This window comes from Cryptomeria japonica, chromosome 5 (assembly GCF_030272615.1).
Source record: "Cryptomeria japonica chromosome 5, Sugi_1.0, whole genome shotgun sequence".
In the NCBI taxonomy this organism is placed as follows: domain Eukaryota; kingdom Viridiplantae; phylum Streptophyta; class Pinopsida; order Cupressales; family Cupressaceae; genus Cryptomeria; species Cryptomeria japonica.
In genome coordinates, this window is record NC_081409.1 from 195,636,348 (window position 1) to 195,656,367 (window position 20,020).

Consider the following 20,020-nt stretch of genomic DNA (forward strand, 5'->3'; position numbering starts at 1 on the left):
TACCAATTTTTAGGATAACTGGTGAACAATTGAGAGAGGGGGGGGTTGAATAAGTTGTTAACATATTATATCAATCAAACCACTTAATAAAATTTAACCGAAGCACATAAACATTGAATACCGGAATAGCAGAAACAGATACCAGTAAGCAAAAAAACTTAAGAATGAAACAAAGAATTAACACAATGCAACCATACCACATAACACCATGATTTGTACATGGAAAACCCGGAAAGGGAAAAACCACGGTGGGAAGCCTACCCACAGTCAGATGATACTTCTACAGAAAGTATGTGATACAATAAGGGGTCTGCACATGCAGGAAGGCACACTGCCTAGAGCGTACTGCTCATTACAAAAGAGTCTCACTGACTACAGAGAGGTTATAACCACCTCAAGATAATTGGACAACAATCCAAAATAATGAACTGCAAGAGATAGCATCTACCATGCCTGATTACAGTCTCGATTAAGCTCAATACCGGAGGCATTTGACCTCTTCCTTAAACCCAATTCGATCACCTATGATCGACCAAATCTCCTTCGCATATGATATTGCATTCCATGAACACGACACACTTATTTCATTCTCATACCATAGCCCATGATCTATAATGAGATCTTACATTAATTTATAGAAACCCTAAGGCCTAAACCAATTAGGTCGGCCACCTAAAAGATATTACAATAAGATCATTACATACATCCATATTACAATGATATGCCATGTCGACTTGAGACCAAAACAACAATAACCAATCCATAAAACATCCCGGTAACGTGTAAAGAACACGTTAACATGATATCAATCCATAACCTAGATAGGCACTGGACCTAATCTGGGTCCACCACGCCAAAGCAATGTCTTCAATCAGTTGAGACACGATCAGGGATCACTTTCTGCATCCTGAATTCCATCTAGAAGTCACACCAACACCACTTAGCATTTTTTCAAGGTTCTCAGTGAAAGCTCTGTCGGTTAAACCTTAAACCCATACTGGTAACACAAGATCTTCTACCGATAACCAAAACCTGTATGTCGGTAATCAAAACCTATCTGTCGGTAACCAACCATATCAGCTAGTGTTGAAATCAATGCAACACATAATCAATTCATTCATATTGCCAACACTATCAAGTATAACTTTTTGAAGGAAAAGGTGGAAGCAAATGAAGTCAGACTAGTTTATGTGAACACTAAAGAGAAGATTGCAAACATTTTCACTAAACCATTGCCTAAAGAATCATTTGAGTACTTTAGAGATAGATTGGGGGTTTCTGCCCCTCCGGTAAAGACCTGAATGATGTTGATAGGCATCAGTCTGGCATGCATTTACAGAGCTACTATTCATTCTGAATTGATGTGGTGGTGCTACTACTCAGGGAGAGTAGTTAGCTATGTGGTTTAGTGGATTTATGATTTCTTTGATATTTATGTCAGATATTTGACATTGATGTCAAAGGGAGAGAGATATATGTGAAAAATAGAACTTAACAGAATATCAGTCAAAGGGAGAGTTTGGTTCAGAGCTTCATTGTAATATCATCTTATGGGAGATTGTTGGCTATCTTCCTTTGGGGGAGACTTGTTTGGCATTTCTTGGCACTTGGATGTTTTTCACATCTAATGTTGCCATCAATGCCAAAGGGGGAGATTTTTGTAAATTTGAAGGAATTGATTATGTTTTGCATTGATGTTTTGTCATTGATGGCAACACCAACAGTTTTAGTTGTTTACCGGTTTCTGGTTGGTTCCGGTAGAGTGATTGGTTTATGATGTTGATCTGGTATGCTCCGGTATGCTTTGGTTTATAGATTTGGTTTGTATTTTTCATTTATACTATGCAGATGTGTATTACGATCAGTCGGTTTGGAATTTGATGACTTAGAGCTATCATTTGTTCTAGTAAGCCTTTTGGTCACCAGTAAGGGTTTTACCGGAAGAGCTTTGTTGAAGATCTTTTGATGCACGTGATAAGTGGTGTTGGTGTGGCTTCTAGATGGCTATCAGGATGGTTTTGGTTATCTTGTTCATTTTCCTTTTGATCGATGGTGTTGGATTTCATTTATGGCAACCTATTTTGGGTCCGATGTTATCTAAGTTATGGATCGGTCTATGTAACATGTTGGTGGATGTTCCTAATGCATTACTGACAGGATTTAATGATTGGTTTACATTTTTTTCGGCCTAAGCCGACTTGGTTGATCATTGGATTGTGGGTTTATGTTATGAATTTATTGTATTATCTTTTAGGTGGCCGACCTAATTGTCTAGCTCCCGGGTTGTGATAGGGAGACTCTCTCAAAAGAGTTGCAATTTGGTTTATAGATTAGGAAAAGGTGTTATTGTGGGCTTCCTTGTTTGTTTTATGCCCTACTCTCTTTGTGAAACAATTCCAACACCTAAACCCCTTTGAAGAACTCTCTACCAACTAGATTGCTCTAGTTACTCAAATCCAAGGCTAGAACTCACTTGAGTAAGTTCAACCTCCAACATGCCAAATTCAATGCTCTTCACTTACAAGGGACTAGGAAGGATTTGAGAAGGTTTATCAACTCCCTCCATGTGGTTTTAGTGTTTTCTCCATTTCATTTCCCTATCGCTTTCATGGTTCCTATATTTTAGGCCTTGTAGCCCTATGAGCTCCTTTTTAGCCCTCCTTCCATGGTTTTTGTTCTTTTGCTCTAAAAACTTCCAAAGGACCCCCCAGAAGATTTGGTGATATGGATACCCATTTGGACACTCTTCAAGATTTAAGAGGTTAGGTGGTCTGACATGTTCATACAGGTATGGTCCCCAAAATGGCACTTTTCAAGGGTTTTAGGCTTATGTGTTTACATCCATGGGGTTTATAGGTTTCCACGCCCTTTCAAGCTTCCATACTCACAGTGAATCTCTACATAACATCCATCCTCCATGCCAATCACTTGTCGCTATCAAATTTGATCACCCCTGCAAGCAATAAGATAAAGAGCAGTCATGTTCCCTAACCGGGCTATGGCAGAGCTCGCGTAGGCCATGATTGTGAAATGATCCAATGCAACTTCCATGACATAAAATTGAGTATTTACACTATACATAGACTCCATTACTTGAATCCCAAAGTCCATTGAGAAACCACAATGGGAATTCAAGTTGGAGCCATTTTTAGGTCCTTAACCCCTTTACTCGGACTGAGAGCAATGAAAACAAGAAAGAATTTCAATACACCAATTAAACCTGCACAATGAAGGGAAACAAATACTTCTTAAGCACCAAAACAAAAATTACTAATCATCCATGAAGGTATAGTATGAAAACTAATCCATCTAGTACGGACTGCAATAAACAATTTGACCAAATTTCGTGAAAACCAGGAAATTGCTTCAAGTTGCTTATTGAGAAATTCAATTTTAGAGCTTCCAACCCCTCTACAATGTTTTGAGTTGCCTTATATATGCCTAATCCATCAAATCCAACCACCAATCAAACCTCTAACTACCGATTTTAGCATTTTTCCAAAATTGTTCACATTTTTGCAAAATGTTGTCAAGCCACCATGACAACTTTTACTCTACAATGCATTTTGACAAATATTGCACATCTTCACACTCTTGACCCCCTAGGATGATTTCCTAATCTCAAATAAACATCTTTTAAAGCCTTATGAGGCCTTACAAGGAGTTTTACAAAAAAATTCTATGCGATGCCATTTAAGGCTCACAAAGGCACATAGGCCCAAAACAGAGTAAATAAGCCAAGATAAATGACAAGAAAACTACAATCAAACTCAAGCACACTTTTGGACTCTTCAATAGTCCTTTATTCAATCATTGACCCAATGAGGATCATTCACACCAAAAATTTGAAAGTTCACTAAGAAACCTCGGGTGCTCCTGTACCATACTCCCCCAATGAGAAAGAAGTCAATTGACTCCTTTAGGAAACAAAGAGAGGTCAATTCAAACCTTGGAAAAGTCTTCTCCAAGTACCCAAGTTGCCTCAAATTCTTGAAGATGTTTCCTGTAGACGTATAAAAATGACCATATTCCTAAATGAATATTTTATGTTCATTTCCCTATTTGATTAAATCTAATTTAATTAAATTATCCACATTCTTCTATTTTATTAAATAAATTACTCAATTTATTTAAATAAAATTCACTATACCATTTAATGAACAAATCATTTTATTCAATTAAATCCCCCTAGCCACTTTTAATTAAATCCAAATTTAATTAAATAGTTATCTCAAATTGAATAAATCATATTTATTTAATTTCTCCAAATTGCAACCAAATTGAATGAAAATCATTTAATTCAATTAAATCCTATTATCCCCCCATCCACTTGCAAAATCCCAAACCCCTTCCTAATCCCTTCTAAAATCTTCTAATCGATTCTAATTAACCTAACCCTCCTCTAAACTTTGTCACATCCCTAAGCAAAGGGAGGTCACTTCTCAAAATGGCCCAAAGTCTTGGATAACCATTGAAGGTTTTCAACCTTCAACCACCAAAAACCCCAAAGTCTTTGAAAACCATTGAAGGCTTCCAACCTTCAACCACTTAATCCCCAAAGTCTCCAATAACCATTAATGGTTATTTCAAACCCTCCCACATGGTTAAAACATTTGTTTTGACTCAACCTCTATCCAACCCAAGGGTCTCATCAGACCATTAATGCTTTGACCATGATTATCTCTTAATCATTTGCACAAAGGTTTATCCTTGGATTAGATCCTAATTCAGTGGGTAACCTAACTTAGACTTGACCCTTAGCCTTTAGATAACCATGAGGTCTCCTCAGGCCTTTAATGCCTCCAACCTCTTCTTTCAACCCAATCTGGTGTGGACATTTGTCACCATTTCATTGGTGCCAATTGTGCACATGGATCCCCAACTTTCAAACCTGGCCCTTGATTAAACCTTTCAATCCTGACCATCCATTGCCCTGTTTGTGCTATAAATAGAGCTCTCATTCCTCCATTTTTAACAATCATCTTTCAAATTTGTAGCATTATACTTATGCTCAAATACTTTCAAGCTTTTCATCATCTTTATGCTCATCATTTAGCCTCTCTTTAGATCAGAATTAATCATGAATATGCATGTTTAGAATAAGTTCATTATCATTTTAGTTCAATTATAGATTAAATATAGTATGCTAGGATAGTATTCATACTAACCTTGTCATCTTATCATTTAATTTGTTGCATTTCTAGCATCTCATCTAGCTTATAACACATCTCATCTTAAAATCAATTAAAAATCTCTCTCGTTCTCATATTTGCCATCCCTAAGCCATTTTGCTCAGTAATCTGAGAGCAAAACATTGGTTTGAGGGACATTGTGAGATAGAGAACCATGGGACCCTCCTTGGGAAGCTGAGTAACACATCGTTACTCCATAGCTTACATCAAGAAGTCCTGTGTGTGTGTGTGGATTGGTATTTCTCATAATTTTCACGTTTTAAATTCTAACAACCCACTTTTCCCACATACATTTCTAAATGGAGGAATGAGAGCTCTATGACAAGATTAGTATGAATACTAACCTAGCATACTATATTTAGTCTATGATTGAGCTAAAATGATAAAGAAAATAATCTAAGCATGCATATTAGTCTAATTTATGATCTAAAAGAGGCTAAATGAGGAGCATATATAAAATGAAAGCTTGAAACAATTTGAGCATAAGTGTGATGCTTCAAATTTGAAAGATGATTGTTAAGAATGGAGGAATGAGGGCTCTATTTATAACACATACAGGGCAATGGATGGTCAGGATTGAAAGGTTTAATCAAGGGCCAAGTTTGAAAGTTGGGGATCCATGTACATAATTGGCATCAATGAAATGGTGACAAGTGTCCACACAGGATTGGGTTGAAAGAAGAGGTTGGAGGCATTAAAGGCCTGAGAAGACCTCATGGTTATCTAAAGGCTAAGGGTCAAGTCTAAGTTAGGTTTACCCAATGAATTAGGATCTAATCCAAAGATAAACCTTTGTGCAAATGATTAAGAGATAATCATGGTCAAAGCATTAATGACCTGATGAGACTCTTGGGTTGGATAGAGGTTGAGTCAAAACAAATGTTTTAACCATGTGGGAGGGTTTGAAATAACCATTAATGGTTATTGGAGACTTTGGGGATTAAGTGGTTGAAGGTTGGAAGCCTTCAATGGTTTTCAAAGACTTTGGGGGTTTTGGTGGTTGAAGGTTGAAAACCTTCAATGGTTATCCAAGACTTTGGGCCATTTGAGAAGTGACCTCCCTTTGCTTAGGGATGTGACAAAGTTTAGAGGAGGGTTAGGTTAATTAGAATTGGTTAGAATATTCTAGAAGGGGTTAGGAAGGGGTTTGGGATTTTGCAAGTGGGTGGGGGGGGTAATAGGATTTAATTGAATTAAATGATTTTCATTCAATTTGGTTGTATTTGGAGAAATTAAATAAATTAGATTTATTCAATTTAGGATAACTATTTAATTAAATTTGAATTTAATTAAAAGTGGATAGGGGGATTTAATTGAATAAAATGATTTATTCATTAAATGGGTATAGTGAATTTTATTTAAATAAATTGAGTAATTTATTTAATAAAATAGAAGAATGTGGATAATTTAATTAAATTGGATTTAATCAAATAGAAAAATGAACATAAAATATTCATTTAAGAAGATGGTCATTTTTATATGTCTACATTTTGCCCCTCTTTGAAGTGACGTGTGTGCACATGTTATTTCAAAGAAAATGATGTGTTTTGTGATGATTTATGATCAAATGCAATTTTTGTTGTGTCGCTCTTTGATTTGCAAGTCATGCCCCAGATTTGATGTGATGCCCCAAATTCGAGATTTGATGTGTGATGCCCCAGATTCGATATTTGATGTGATGCCCCCTCGGGAGATGAATCAATTTACACACTAACTACACAAGGAGGGTCCCATGGTTCTCTATCTCACAATGTCCCTCAAACCAACATTTTTGCTCTCAGATTAGTATGAATACTAACCTAGCATGAATACTAACCTCACACCAAAAATTTGAAAGTTCACTAAGAAACCTCGGGTGCTCCTGTACCATACTCCCCCAATGAGAAAGAAGTCAATTGACTCCTTTAGGAAACAAAGAGAGGTCAATTCAAACCTTGGAAAAGTCTTCTCCAAGTACCCAAGTTGCCTCAAATTCTTGAAGATGTTTCCATTTAACCAAATGCTTCATGTAGGTGCTTTGCCTAGTCTTCTTGAGAATCCTTTAATCCAACACCTTCTCAGCTTGTAGCATGTTTGGAGGTGGAAAAGGCAGATCTGAAAGTGACTAAGAGACATCTGAAACTCTATTGTAATCCTTTGGAATTGTGCCTTTGTATTGCACCAAATCTGCAACATTGAAAATAGGATAGAAAGCTATGTCCCCGGGTAGATCAATCTTGTAAGCATTTTGTCCATACTTAGCCAAGACCTTACAAGGTCCAATCCTTCTCATTTGAAGCTTGTTGGGTACACCTTTTTGTAGTATTTCTTTGTTCAATTGGACTATTACCAAGTCACCAATAGAAAATTGCACATTCTTCCTCTTTTCATCCACTTTGTCCTTGATTCTTTGAGAGTTTTCTTGTAAAGCTTTCCTTGCCTAACTTTCTCATGAATCTCCTTCATGGACTGAGCCATATCAACAACATGTCCACTCCTCTGCTCCATACTTCCAAGGTCTCTAAGCTCCAACACACCTCTTGGATGAATCCCATAAACTACTTCAAAAGGACTCTTGTTGGTTGATCTATTCACACTATCATTATAAGCAAGCTCGGCTTGATGGATGATCTGATCCCAAGCTTGCCCATACTCTTTTGTCAAACATCTGAGAAGGTTCCCAAGTGTCCTATTTACCACTTCTATTTGGCCATCCATTTGGGGATGGTATGCTGAGCTAAAAAAAAAGTTAGTGCCCAATCTATGCCATTAAGTTTTCCAAAAATGACCAATGAACATGGTATCTCTATCTAACACTATGTTGATTAGTAAACCATGAATCCTAATGACCTCTTTTAAAAACAAATGAGCAATATGGCTAGCATCATGAGTCACCTTATATGGAATGAAATAGGCCATTTTACTGAATCTATCTACTACAACATAGATGCTATCAAATCCAATTTTGGTCTTGGGTAAACCAACAACAGAATTCATACTTACACACTCCCATGACCAGTTTGAGATAGGTAACAGTTGATTGAGCCCAATATTGGAAGAGGTTCCCTTTGCCTTTTGACAAACAACACATGGTTCAACATATTTTCTGATATCCCTTTGCATCTTTGGCCAATAATAGAATCTTTGAACAAGTTCCAAGGTTTTATTCAACCCAAAATGACCACTTAAGAAACCATTGTGCTTCTCTTGCATCAATTTCTCTCTCATGGACCCTCTTGGCACACAAAGTTGTCCTCCCTTAAACAAAAGACCATCTTGCAAAGTAAAATCTTCATATTCACTATGAAAATGATTCCTAAACTCTTGGCAAACCTTGTAGATGCCAACAAAATCTTTATCATCTTGATATAGCCCTTTGAAACTATCAACTCCTATGCTCTTGAGCTGCACTTCTTGAACTATTAGTAACCTTCTACTCAATGCATCAGCAACCTTATTACATTGACCTTTCTTATGCTTATTGGTAAAAGTATAAGATTGCAAGTACTCTACCAATTTGATATGCCTATGATTCAACTTTTCTTGGGAGTTGAGGAAACTAAGAGCTTGATTATCAGCATAAACCACAAATTCTTTAGGCAATAAGTAATGCCTCCATTTTCTAAGTGCTTCAACAAGTGCATATAATTCCAAATCATATGAAGAATACCTTTTCTTGGCTTCATTGAGATTTTCATTGAAGAATGCCACCGGTCTATTGTCTTGGCTTAGGACTGCTCCAACTACTATGTTGCTTGCATCACATTCAATGGTGAAGAGTTTGTCAAAGCTTGGAAGAACAAGGATAGGTTGAGTAGCTAGCTTTGTCTTCAAGAGTTCAAATCCTTTATGTGCCTCTTTTGTCCATTGAAACTTAGTCTTTACACCTCCTTTGATTGTATCAAGCATAGGTGCACATATCTCACTGAACCCTCTGATGAACTTCTTGTAAAACTAAGCCAAACCATGAAAACTCCTCACTTCACTTGTTGTTTTGGGTGGAGGCCAACTGATTATTGCTTCCACCTTTGAGGTATCCATCTTCAAATCTCCACTTGAGATTGCAAACCCAAGATATACCAACTCCTATTTCATGAACTCACATTTCTCCAAATTGATAGTTAGTTGTTTATCACATAATTTCTTCAATACAATCTCTATATGCCTAAGATGTTCTTCTTTAAAATTACTAAAAATCAAGATGTCATCTAGATAAACAACAACAAATTTACCAATGTAATCTTTGAGCACTTCATTCATGAGCCTCATGAATGTGCTAGGGGCATTTGTGAGTCCAAATGGCATAACAAGCCATTCATAAAGACCTCCAATGGTTTTGAATGTTGTCTTCCACTCATCTCCCTCCTTGATTCTGATTTGCTGGTAGCCACTCTTGAGGTCTATCTTGGTGAAATACTTAGCACCCCCTAAACAATCCATCAAATCTTCAATTCTTGGAATATGAAATCTATATCTGATTGTAATCCGGTTGATGGCTCTTGAATCAATACAAAGTCTCCAAGTACCTCCCTTCTTAGGTGCCAAAATGGTGGGAACTACACATGGGCTGATGCTCTTTCTTATCAGACCATTATCCAAAAGTTCTTGAATTTGCTTAGCCACTTCTTTGTTCTGCTCCAGTGTCATTTTGTAGGCTTCTTTATTAGGTAATGAGGCTCTGGGTATAAAGTCAATCCGATGGCTAATGGCTCGTTGAGGAGGCAAAGTAGCAGATGTTCCATCACTTATGATCTCCCTAAACTGTTTGAGTATTTGTTGCACTTCATCAGGTATACAAGCCTTCTTGTCCTTCTTTTCCTCTTTTGGTTTCACAACAAGTGCAAACCCCACTCCCTCTCCTTCTTTGAGAGTGTTTATGAACTCCTTCTTACCGACTAGTAAAATATTTGAACCTTTAGATTTGTCCTCTTCTTCATCTCCTATAGACTGAATTTTGTAAGTAACTCCATATTTTTGGAAGGTGCAGGAGTCCTTTTCTCCATGGTGTATTGTTTTTCTATCAAATTACCAAGGCCTACCTAGGAGTAGGTGGCATGCATCCATTGGCAATATATCACACAAAATCTTGTCTTTGTAGCCTCCTACGGTGAACTCCACCCAAGTTTTCTCATTCACCAAAACATGTTGCCCCTTGTTGAGCCAAGTAACCCTATAAGGATCACTATGTGGGATTCTTTGTAGTTTGAGTTTGCTTACTGGTTCTTCTGAGACTATGTTGTCAGTGGATCCTGAATCCACCACCACTCTACACACATTACCCATGATCTTGCACTTTATCCTAAACAAGGATCTTCATTGACTAGGTTCCTCCTTTACTAGTTCTTTGATCAAAACTCTTCTTATCATGAGGTTCTCTCCAACCTCGGAGTCTAAGCTCGCCTCTGGTGACTTCACACTTGTTGCATCCTCTTGAATATAACTCATTCTCCTTCACCTCATTGGGATGAAGAAGACTTCTCAGGGCATCTATAGACAGGGTTCCCAAGTTGATGACAGTTGTAGCACTTCATTGCGGAGAAATAGGACCCTCTTCTTGGTCCACTAGACCTTCCTCTACTAGACTTGATAGATCCCCTTCCTCTATAGTTTCTCTTGCTATTGGAATCGCCACTTTGCTCTACCAACTTGGATTCCCCTTGGGATCTTTGGTCTACACCTCTTCCACCATAGCTACCTCTATGACCTCTGCCATCTCTTCCCCTACCTCTGCCTCTATTACTTTGTTCTTTTTTTTTTTTACTCTGCTCTTCCACCTTGAGTGCCAATTGATAGCACTTGTGGACAATACTAGGACACAACAAGTTGAGCTCTTCTTGTATATTCCACCGCAAACCATTCAAGTACCTGGCAACCTTGATGCTTTCATCTTCTACCACCTAGGATCTTAGACACAACTTCTGAAATTCTTCAGTGTAGCTGCTCACATCTAATTCTCTTTGTCTCAAATTATGTCTCCTTTTGTGTAGTTGGATCTCATAGTCTTCAGGGATATAGGCTTCTCTCACCTTGGCTAACATTCATTTCCAAGTGGCAATTAGATTCTTACCCTCCTTTTGTCTCTCCTCTTGGATGAACTTCCACCCAGTCAAGGCTTCTCCTCTCAATCTAGATTTGGCTACCTTCACCTTTTGAGCTTCACTAACTCCATCACACTCAAAGTGATTCTCTAACCCTTCAATCCACTTCATAACCACTTTTGGTTCCATTTTTCCACTAAAAAGTGGCACTCCTTCTAGGGAATTACCCCCTAAGGATTTGATGGCTCTACGAAAAGGTTCTTTTGGAAAAACAGGATCTGGTTCAGGTGTACCATCCTCCTCTACCACTTCTTTACCCTTTTCTTCATTGACTTTCATAGTCACCTTCTCGATTTTGTCTTCTACTTCACCTAGTTTATTCTCCAATCATTCCAACTTTTCCCTATCTCTTCCTCTTGGTCTTCTACCCTGTTGGCCAACTCTACATTAGTCACCATACTGAAACTATTTTCAACCACTGACTCAATCTCTGGCATAAACTAGTTCCTTCCCAAATCTTCTTGGGCTCTGATACCACTTTGATAGGGAGATTCTCTCAAAAGAGTTGCAATTTGGTTTATAGATTAGGATAAGGTGTTATTGTGGTCTTCCTTGTTTGTTTTATGCCCTACTCTCCTTGTGAAATAATTCCATTACCTAAACCCCTTTGGAGAACTCTCTACCAACTAGATTGCTCCAGTTACTCAAATCCAAGGCTAGAACTCACTTGAGTAAGTTCAACCTCCAACATGCCGAATTCAATGCTCTTCACTTGCAGGGGACTAGGAAGGATCTGAGAAGGTTTATCAACTCCCTTCAGCGGTTTTAGTGTTTTCTCCCTTTCATTTCCATGTCGCTTTCATGGTTCCTATATGTTAGGCCTTGTAGCCCTATGAGCCCCTTTTTAGCCCTCCTTCCACGGTTTTTGTTCTTTTGCTCTAAAAACTTCCAAAGGACCCCCCAGAAGCTTTGGTCGTATGGATACCCATTTGGACACTCTTCAAGATTTCAGAGATTAGGTGGTCTGACATGTCCGTACAGGTACGGTCCCCAAAATGGCACTTTTCAAGGTTTTTAGGCTTGTGTGTTTACATCCATGGGGTTTATAGATTTCCACACCCTATCAAGCCTCCATACTCACACTGAGGCTCTGCATAACATCCATCCTCCATGCCAATCACTTGGCTCTATCAAATTTGGTCACCCCTGCAAGCAATAAGATAAAGAGAAGTCATGTTCCCTAGTTGGGCTATGGCAAAGCTCGCCTAGGGCATGATTGTAAAATGATCCAATGCAACTTCCAGGACACAAAACTGAGTATTTGCATTGTACACAGACTAGACTCCATTACTTGAATCCCAAAGGCCCTTGAGAAACCACAATGGGAATTCAAGTTGGAGCCATTTTTTAGGGCCTTAACCCCTTTACTCAAACCGAGAGTAGTGAAAACAAGAAAGAATTTCAATACACCAATTAAACTTGCATAATGAAGGGAGACAAATACTTCTTAAGAACCACAACAACAATTACTAAGCATCCATGAAGGTACAGTACAGAAACTAATCCATCTGGTAAGGACAGCAATAAACAATTTGACCAATTTTTGTGAAAACTAGGAAATTGCTTCAAGTTGCTTATTGAGAGATCCAATTTTAGAGCTTCCAACCCCTCTACAATGTTTTGAGTTGCCTTATATATGCCTAATCCATCAAATACAACCACCAATCGGACCTCTAACTACCGATTTGAGCATTTTTTCAAAATTGCTCACATTTTTGCAAAATGTTGTCAAGCCACCATGACAACTTTTACTCTACAATGCATTTTGACAAATATTGCACATCTTCACACTCTTGACCCTCTAGGATGATTTCCTGATCTCAAATAAACATCTTATAAAGCCTTATGAGGCCTTACAATGAGTTTTACAAAAAAATGCTATCTGGTGACATTTAAGGGTTACAAAGCCACATAGGCCCAAAACAGAGTAAATAAGCTAAGATAAATGACAAGCAAAATACAATCAAACTAAGCACACTTTTGGACTCTTCAATAGTCCTTTATTCAATCATTGACCCAATGAGGATCATTCACACCAAAAATTTGAAAGTTCACTAAGAAACCTCAGGTGCTTTTGCACCAGGTTGGTATAAATATTATATAAGATCTCTTTGCAAATCATGAATGAATGTACAATTATGGGATATAGGATTATCTGTGTGCGAATAATGTTGTAATCATATGCAAAGGTTTCGGTCAATCATAGGTGATTGAATTGGATTTGTAAGAGAGGTTTAAGGCCTCCGATATTGAGCTTAACCGAAACTGTAGTTAGGCATAGGAGATGCTATACTTGCAGTTCAATCTTCATTTTGGATTGTAGTCCGATGTATTTTGTAGTCAGTGAGGCTCCTTTTGTAATGAGAAGTGTGCTCTAAGTTGTTGGCCTTCCTGCATGTGCAAGCCCTTTCATATTGTAATCACATACTTACTGCAGAAGTATTATCTGACTGTGGGTAGACTTCCCACCATGGTTTTTCCCTTTACCAGGTTTTCCACATACAAATATTGGTGTCATTATGGATGGATGGTAACTGTTATGTGATTTATGTTTATGTTTAATTGCTATATCTGTTATTCTAGAATTTGGTTTATGCATTCCGGTATTGAGTTTATGTGTTCCGGTAATAAAGAATTAAATGCTTAAAGTTCTGTAATCCGGTGACAACTGATTCAACCCCCCCCTCTCAGTTGTCCTCTAGTTATCTGAGTTGTCTAACACTTTCAACCACTCCTTACTATTAATTAATCCAATCTCAAACATTAAAGCTTACCCATTCCCAAACCATTTTCAAGGGTCCTTAATCTAAAATGTACTTTCACAAGACTTCAATGAGCACCTACACCTCGTTATTTTTAAAACAACAAATTTTAAACCACGATAGTCTTTGTGATGTAACATGAACCTTTTGATGAGATCTTTGATATTTTAATTAATTAATACTAGTAGTTTCTTGCTCTATTGGAAGTGTGTGTTAGATGTGAAGTAAGATTTAATTTTAAAAATATTCTAATCCTATTTTCATTTCACATGTTTGTGTTCATACTTTTATAATTCATTTTCAGCTTGTACATAAGTGTACTTTCTATACTTCATAATTTGTTTTCATAAGTGTACTTTCTATACTTCATAATTCATTTTCAGCTTGTACATAAGTGTATTTTCTATAATTCATAATTGCATGTTGATGTGTTCATATTGTAAAGTTGGAATGTTGGAATCACTCTCTAAAAACTTAGGCTATCTAAAATCCCTTGCTTTTAAGCCATCTTAAAATCTCTTATTTCTCTTATGATATTTCTTTTGAAAAAGAAGTTATGGTTGTGAAGTTAGATTAAGATTAAAAAATAGCTTTAAAATAGAGAATTCTCTTATCTAAATTAGTTATTCTTACTTAATCTTGTTATTGCATATGAAGAAATAGAGAATTCTCTCATCTAAATTAGTTATTCTTATTTAATCTCGATATTACGTTAGAAACTAGGGATTGTGTGAGAAAGAAAATTCTCTTATCTAAATTAGTTATTCTTTCTTAATCTTGTTATTGCATATAAAGAAATAGAGAATTCTCTCATCTAAATTAGTTATTCTTATTTAATCTCGATATTACGTTAGAAACTAGGGAATTCTCTCATCTAAATTAGTTATTCTTATTTAATCTCGATATTATGTTAGAAACTAGGGATTGTGTGAGAAAGAAAGTTTTATTGAAAGATTTTTTAAAAATTCAATCTAAGATTTTTAAAAATATATATATTGAAACAAGCCCGTTGACATTTGAGTTTATTTTAGTAAACCAAGTTCTATTTATATAGATTTTGATAACTATTTATATATATTTTGACAATATTTATATCCATAATTAGTGATATCAAGATTTTTATCCATAGAGGTAGGGTATATTTCAAGAAGGTTTATTGTTCCAAAGTTGATCATGTCATTTTGACCATCAATAGGTCTAACAACCCTCGTCTTTTAGGAAATGCCTAACAAACATCATAGTTGTCTTGGGTCTTCGAGTAACCAAACATTAATCCTTAATTTTGTGGTCAATGGATTAGGCAAGTTAAGATACACCCTATGGATGAGACATTGGTCTCATATCTAAATTTCCTTAGGGGCATTAACCTCAACACAAACCCTTTTGTTTTTTGAGGAGAGTAATCATTTAAAAAAAAAAAACATTATTCTTGTAACATGAAGAATATGGATTAGAGAGGATGCAATGTGGTCGAGAAATGGCCACATAGGAACAAGGAACTTGGCCCAAATAGGGACGTGTAGGGTTGTAGGGCACACTCATTAGAGACAGGGAATTCTTGAATCTAAGGAGATAAAACCAATGAAGACTTGTGAATACACTAGGAGCCATGTTCAAAAATTACATTAGCAAACTCAATATCTAGAAAACAACAAAGGAAGAAACCCTTTGTAAAGTTTTCAAAACCTAGGCAAAATTGATCGTGCTCTTCAACATGCTCTTTGATCAAGAGCTACCCACAAAATACCCAAGAAGAATAATGTCCTCAAGCCATTTCCATGTATTATTTGAAATAAATAAATTTCCCCATATACTACTACTTTCAATATGAAGTTACGAGGACATTTTGGTGGCCATTTTCCCACACATTCAAGCCATCAATTCTAGCACCAACTACTAGGCCACACTCACTTGTACAAAACTTGATTACCTCATGAACTACTTTCAAGATGACATTTTGATGGGCATTTTCCACATATTCAAAGCCAATTTTCCCACATATCCAACCAGCAACAACTATTTTCCCACATGTTTAACCAGCAACTACTTCACCACGATTTCTGCAAAGTTTATGTGTGTGTACCCATTTAGACAAAGAAATATTTTAAAGAACCCACAAAAAATATGGAGAACTTTTATGCGGAAACATAGTTTGAAACCGAGCAAGACAGACAAAAACAACACTAAAAGAACATGCAAACCTAGGCAAGCCAGAACCCTAGACAGTCATATCATCCATTTACCGGATGTGGGGTTTGAAAAAGAGCATAGGTTTCAGTTGGATTTGAATTATGGAGCGGGTTTCGGATGTTAGCCCTTGCGGCTATTTGTCTAACTTTTCCATTTGTTAAAGGAATTTCAAAATCCAGCTGCATAGAAATATTCTTTTCCAAGGTATGATCTAACCTCACTAATGAAAATCACCTTACAAGTTTTTTAAATATCATATAATTCTGAAAAGGAAACGGTGAACTCGAATCATTCATCATTAAATAACACTACTCAATATTTTAATCAACATGCATTTCTTTTGAGTTCAAAATGATGTAATTACTATGCAATCTGGCTATAAATCTCGTGTTTCCCACCTGGGAATGCCTGAAATTACCATGTTAGTGCTTTCTGTGCAAAGACAACACAAGTCGTATTATCTACATAAATCCCCCAATAAACCAGTATTGTATTTTATAGGAGAATCTTACTGCAAGATGATCTTTCATAATAGAACAGTGTGGATTAATCGTTAATATGTTTCCAGAGACAAAGGAGAACTTTCAAATTTTTTGTATACTAACGAAACCTGCAATCTCCTGATGTAATTTCATGCACTTCGAGTACTAGCAAGAAAAATCATTTACAGAGGTTAAATGGCATACTCTCTGTTAATTATGCAAGAAATACTATGGTATAGGGCTGGAAATTGGAGGAGTCCTGAAAATCCTATAGTGCACAGGTTCCTTGCTTGGTTTTCTTGTAACAGGTGGGGGATCTGAAACTGCATAATCACGGTGAATAGACTCTTCAGAAAACAATGTAGAGACAGAAGCATCTTCACCATAGCCACCCTCATTCTCAAGGATGCTCCTTTTTTCCATATGTGCCTTGTTCCTGGTGTCAAATTCCTTCTGTTTTCATGCATGTGCAAAAAAAAAAAAGAGAGTATAGTCAATAAGCATGGAAAAAGTTTATCCAACTCGAAATAGATTAAGAATTAGAAGCAGGGCAGCCATACAAAAGAAGTGCCCCAAGGGCTTAAGGATGTGGCAGAAGGCCAAAAATATGTATCAAGGAGCATTTCCATTGAACTTTCTGTTCTGTATATACTATATAGTATAGGTAGATTGACAAGGATTGGTTTCATCCCTTGGATTTGAACAAGATTGAGATAAATGAAAAGGAATTCAAATGTAAACAACAATTGAAGTAATGGAAAGAAATTGCCTTGTGTACTTGCACTGAAACTGGTATCTGGTTGAACTCAAACATAAAAACAGCCTTTAGATTCATAACATATTATCATTTATTTGTTAGTTACATTGACAAACCTTGCATTCTCCTTTGTAATAAATTCATAATAATCATGTCGGTGCAACTACATTGAGTGTGAAGTTTCTACATTATGTAGATGCAAGTACAATTTACAAGTTGGCAATACATACTAACCTTACCCTGGTGTGGGTTTCCAAGTTTGACAAATTCTTAGTTCATTTGAAGGACGTCCAGATTTACACTGAAGATTGTAGATCAGGGAAAAAAACAGTTATGACAGGACTTTTGAACGTGAGCTATCCACATCCACCCACACAATCACACTCAGTTTTCTTAAGGCTGGCAAAGACGGCCCTTTCTTTTCTTGCATGGAGATAAGTTGCAGTAAGATAACATGCTAACCAAGGAAACCAATTTCAATAAGTTTTGAGAACTTGAGCTGGTCCGTTCTATTAGACACTGCCTTTTGGGGTTATGGGAATTCTGCTATGAATTTATTTTTCAGTGACCAAGTCTGAAAAGGTGAAAGGAAAAAGGGGGAAAAACTGGTGATGACAACTTCGGAAGTTTAGTTATATAGTGTGTACACCAAAGGGTTGTAGTTCAATTGGTTGAACATTATTGGTAAAGGTGATGGTATCTTTCTGAATTATGTCACCCATCCACCAAGGTTCCAAACCTCAGAAGTATGATATAAGGGAGGAGTCTGGGATTGTACTACAGACAGCTTTGGTCTGAGGGAGGTATGGGATTCTGCTTCGGACAGGTGTAAGGGAGGTATGATATAAGGGATGAGTCTGGGATTGTACCCTATGCAACTTTGGTGTAAGGGAGGTATGATATAAGGATGAGTCAAGATTGTTCCTGGACGACTTTGGTAATCGCCCCTATTTATTGGCACCAGGAGGTAAGGCCCTAGAAACTTAGATCGTCCCACATTATCTACAAGCTCTGACCGAAACTTTTTTATCTTAATTTAGATGACATAATAAATACCTTGAAAAAAATTTAGTCATTTGCTGTGGTTTAGGGATGAATTGGTGCCAATTTCAACCCTCCCAGGGTAAAAGAGTTACCCAAAAATTCAATCTACGCTGAATGTTTTTAATGACTACAGAATACTCCAAACCATAAAGATGATGGGAATTGTAAGGACATTTAGATGGCAAAATTTTGCAAATTCCAGAGAAAATCAATTAAAAAGATTAGAAAAGGGAATTGTTGAAATGTTCGCTCTATTCTCTGCATTTTGTTTGTTTTTCTATGTTGATGTGCATATTGAGTTAATGGAATATTAGAGAAGGGCGTTGTCAAAAAAATGTCCATCTTTCCAATAAAAACGCTCACATCCACACCCAGACAGACCATTCAGTTCCCTTTGTTTAAGTCTCTATTCAGAACATCGAGAATTTAATGATACTTAGATTCCTCCCAGAAAACTTGGTGTAAACCTTGCAGCCATGAAAAATGCAAACATTGCAAGCAAATAATATTAATCGTTACCATAGTACCAGAGCCGCAAGCCAAATTCATGCCGCAAACAAGCTCTTGATCAACTGTACAATCACAAAACAACCTCATAAACACACATTTTCACAACAGCACAAAAACCTGCATATAAATGGCAAAATAACATAATCGTGGTCAAACCCTAAGAAGTCAAAAATTAAAAAGCTACGTACCATGGAGATTAGGCCTAGCATGAGGATTGGATTCAGCAAGTGCCCACATGAAGAATATCAACAGAAATGACAACAAACAGATCCACTTCATTCTGTCTATTTTTTCTTCCACTTCATAATCCGGTCTGGTGGTTTAGAAGAAAGTGTTATTGCCCTTACGAATTGGCGTTGGTAAAACCCACCTTCATTCATTGATACTACTGCCAACAGCTGCTGCAGACATGGTAAGACTGCAAAACCTGTCAAGAACTGCTGTTCTTCCATTTTCATTAAACTATTTTGATTATGAGGGATCAATAAATGAGAATTAAATGCTCTCAGTGTTGCGTACTGCACTTTGCCGTGCACTTTGATTGTGTAATTAATATATACAAACACACGAACACCAAGACCCCATAGCCAGCACAATGTACAGAGCATTTACTTCTAGATTCCCACGAAAGTAAGTCATGCCACCTGTTTACCTGTTTGTATTCGTGGGAAGTGAATTGGCAATCTTCTGCTTAAAAAAATCGAATTATTTTCTTCTCGATCTACTTATGCAGATTTTTGTGGATCACAGTCAATGAGTCTCTCTTTAGGATTTTTGTTGTTTTACAGAACGAAGCAGTACATCTGTCAACTTTTTTTCACTACTATGAGCTTCTCAGGGTGTCCTACCAAGGTTATGCGTGTCTTTAAACCGAAAATAGGTATAAGTTAGGAATTCTTCCTTTAGGTTGATATGTTTGAGCAATTAGTCGCGAGGATAAGAATGGATATTGATATGTTCGAGTAATTAGTTGTGAGGATAAGAATGGATATTGATATGTTTGAGC

At 36.9% G+C, this 20,020-nt stretch overlaps 1 protein-coding gene across 1 annotated transcript; it reads right to left on the minus strand.

Annotated features, from left to right (window-relative positions):
* Positions 1-16,799: 16,799 nt before the first annotated feature.
* On the minus strand, positions 16,800-19,792 carry LOC131027982 (uncharacterized). The gene is made up of 3 exons (XM_057958085.2): positions 19,203-19,792; positions 19,024-19,076; positions 16,800-17,156 (listed from the first exon to the last, which is right to left on the minus strand). The coding sequence occupies exons 1-3, from the start codon at positions 19,291-19,293 to the stop codon at positions 16,932-16,934; spliced, it is 369 nt and encodes a 122-aa protein (XP_057814068.2). The 5' UTR covers positions 19,294-19,792; the 3' UTR covers positions 16,800-16,931.
* Positions 19,793-20,020: the final 228 nt, after the last annotated feature.

What these genes read in the sequence shown, in the direction of transcription:
- LOC131027982 (XM_057958085.2), bottom strand. Translation starts at nt 19,293, where the DNA reads ATGAAGTGGATCTGTTTGTTGTCATTTCTGTTGATATTCTTCATGTGG. An exon ending in TGCTAGGCCTAATCTCCATG is followed by an intron (nt 19,077 to 19,202) that starts GTACGTAGCTTT and finishes GTGATTGTACAG; the next exon opens with TTGATCAAGAGCTTGTTTGC. An exon ending in CTTGCGGCTCTGGTACTATG is followed by an intron (nt 17,157 to 19,023) that starts GTAACGATTAAT and finishes GCATGAAAACAG; the next exon opens with AAGGAATTTGACACCAGGAA.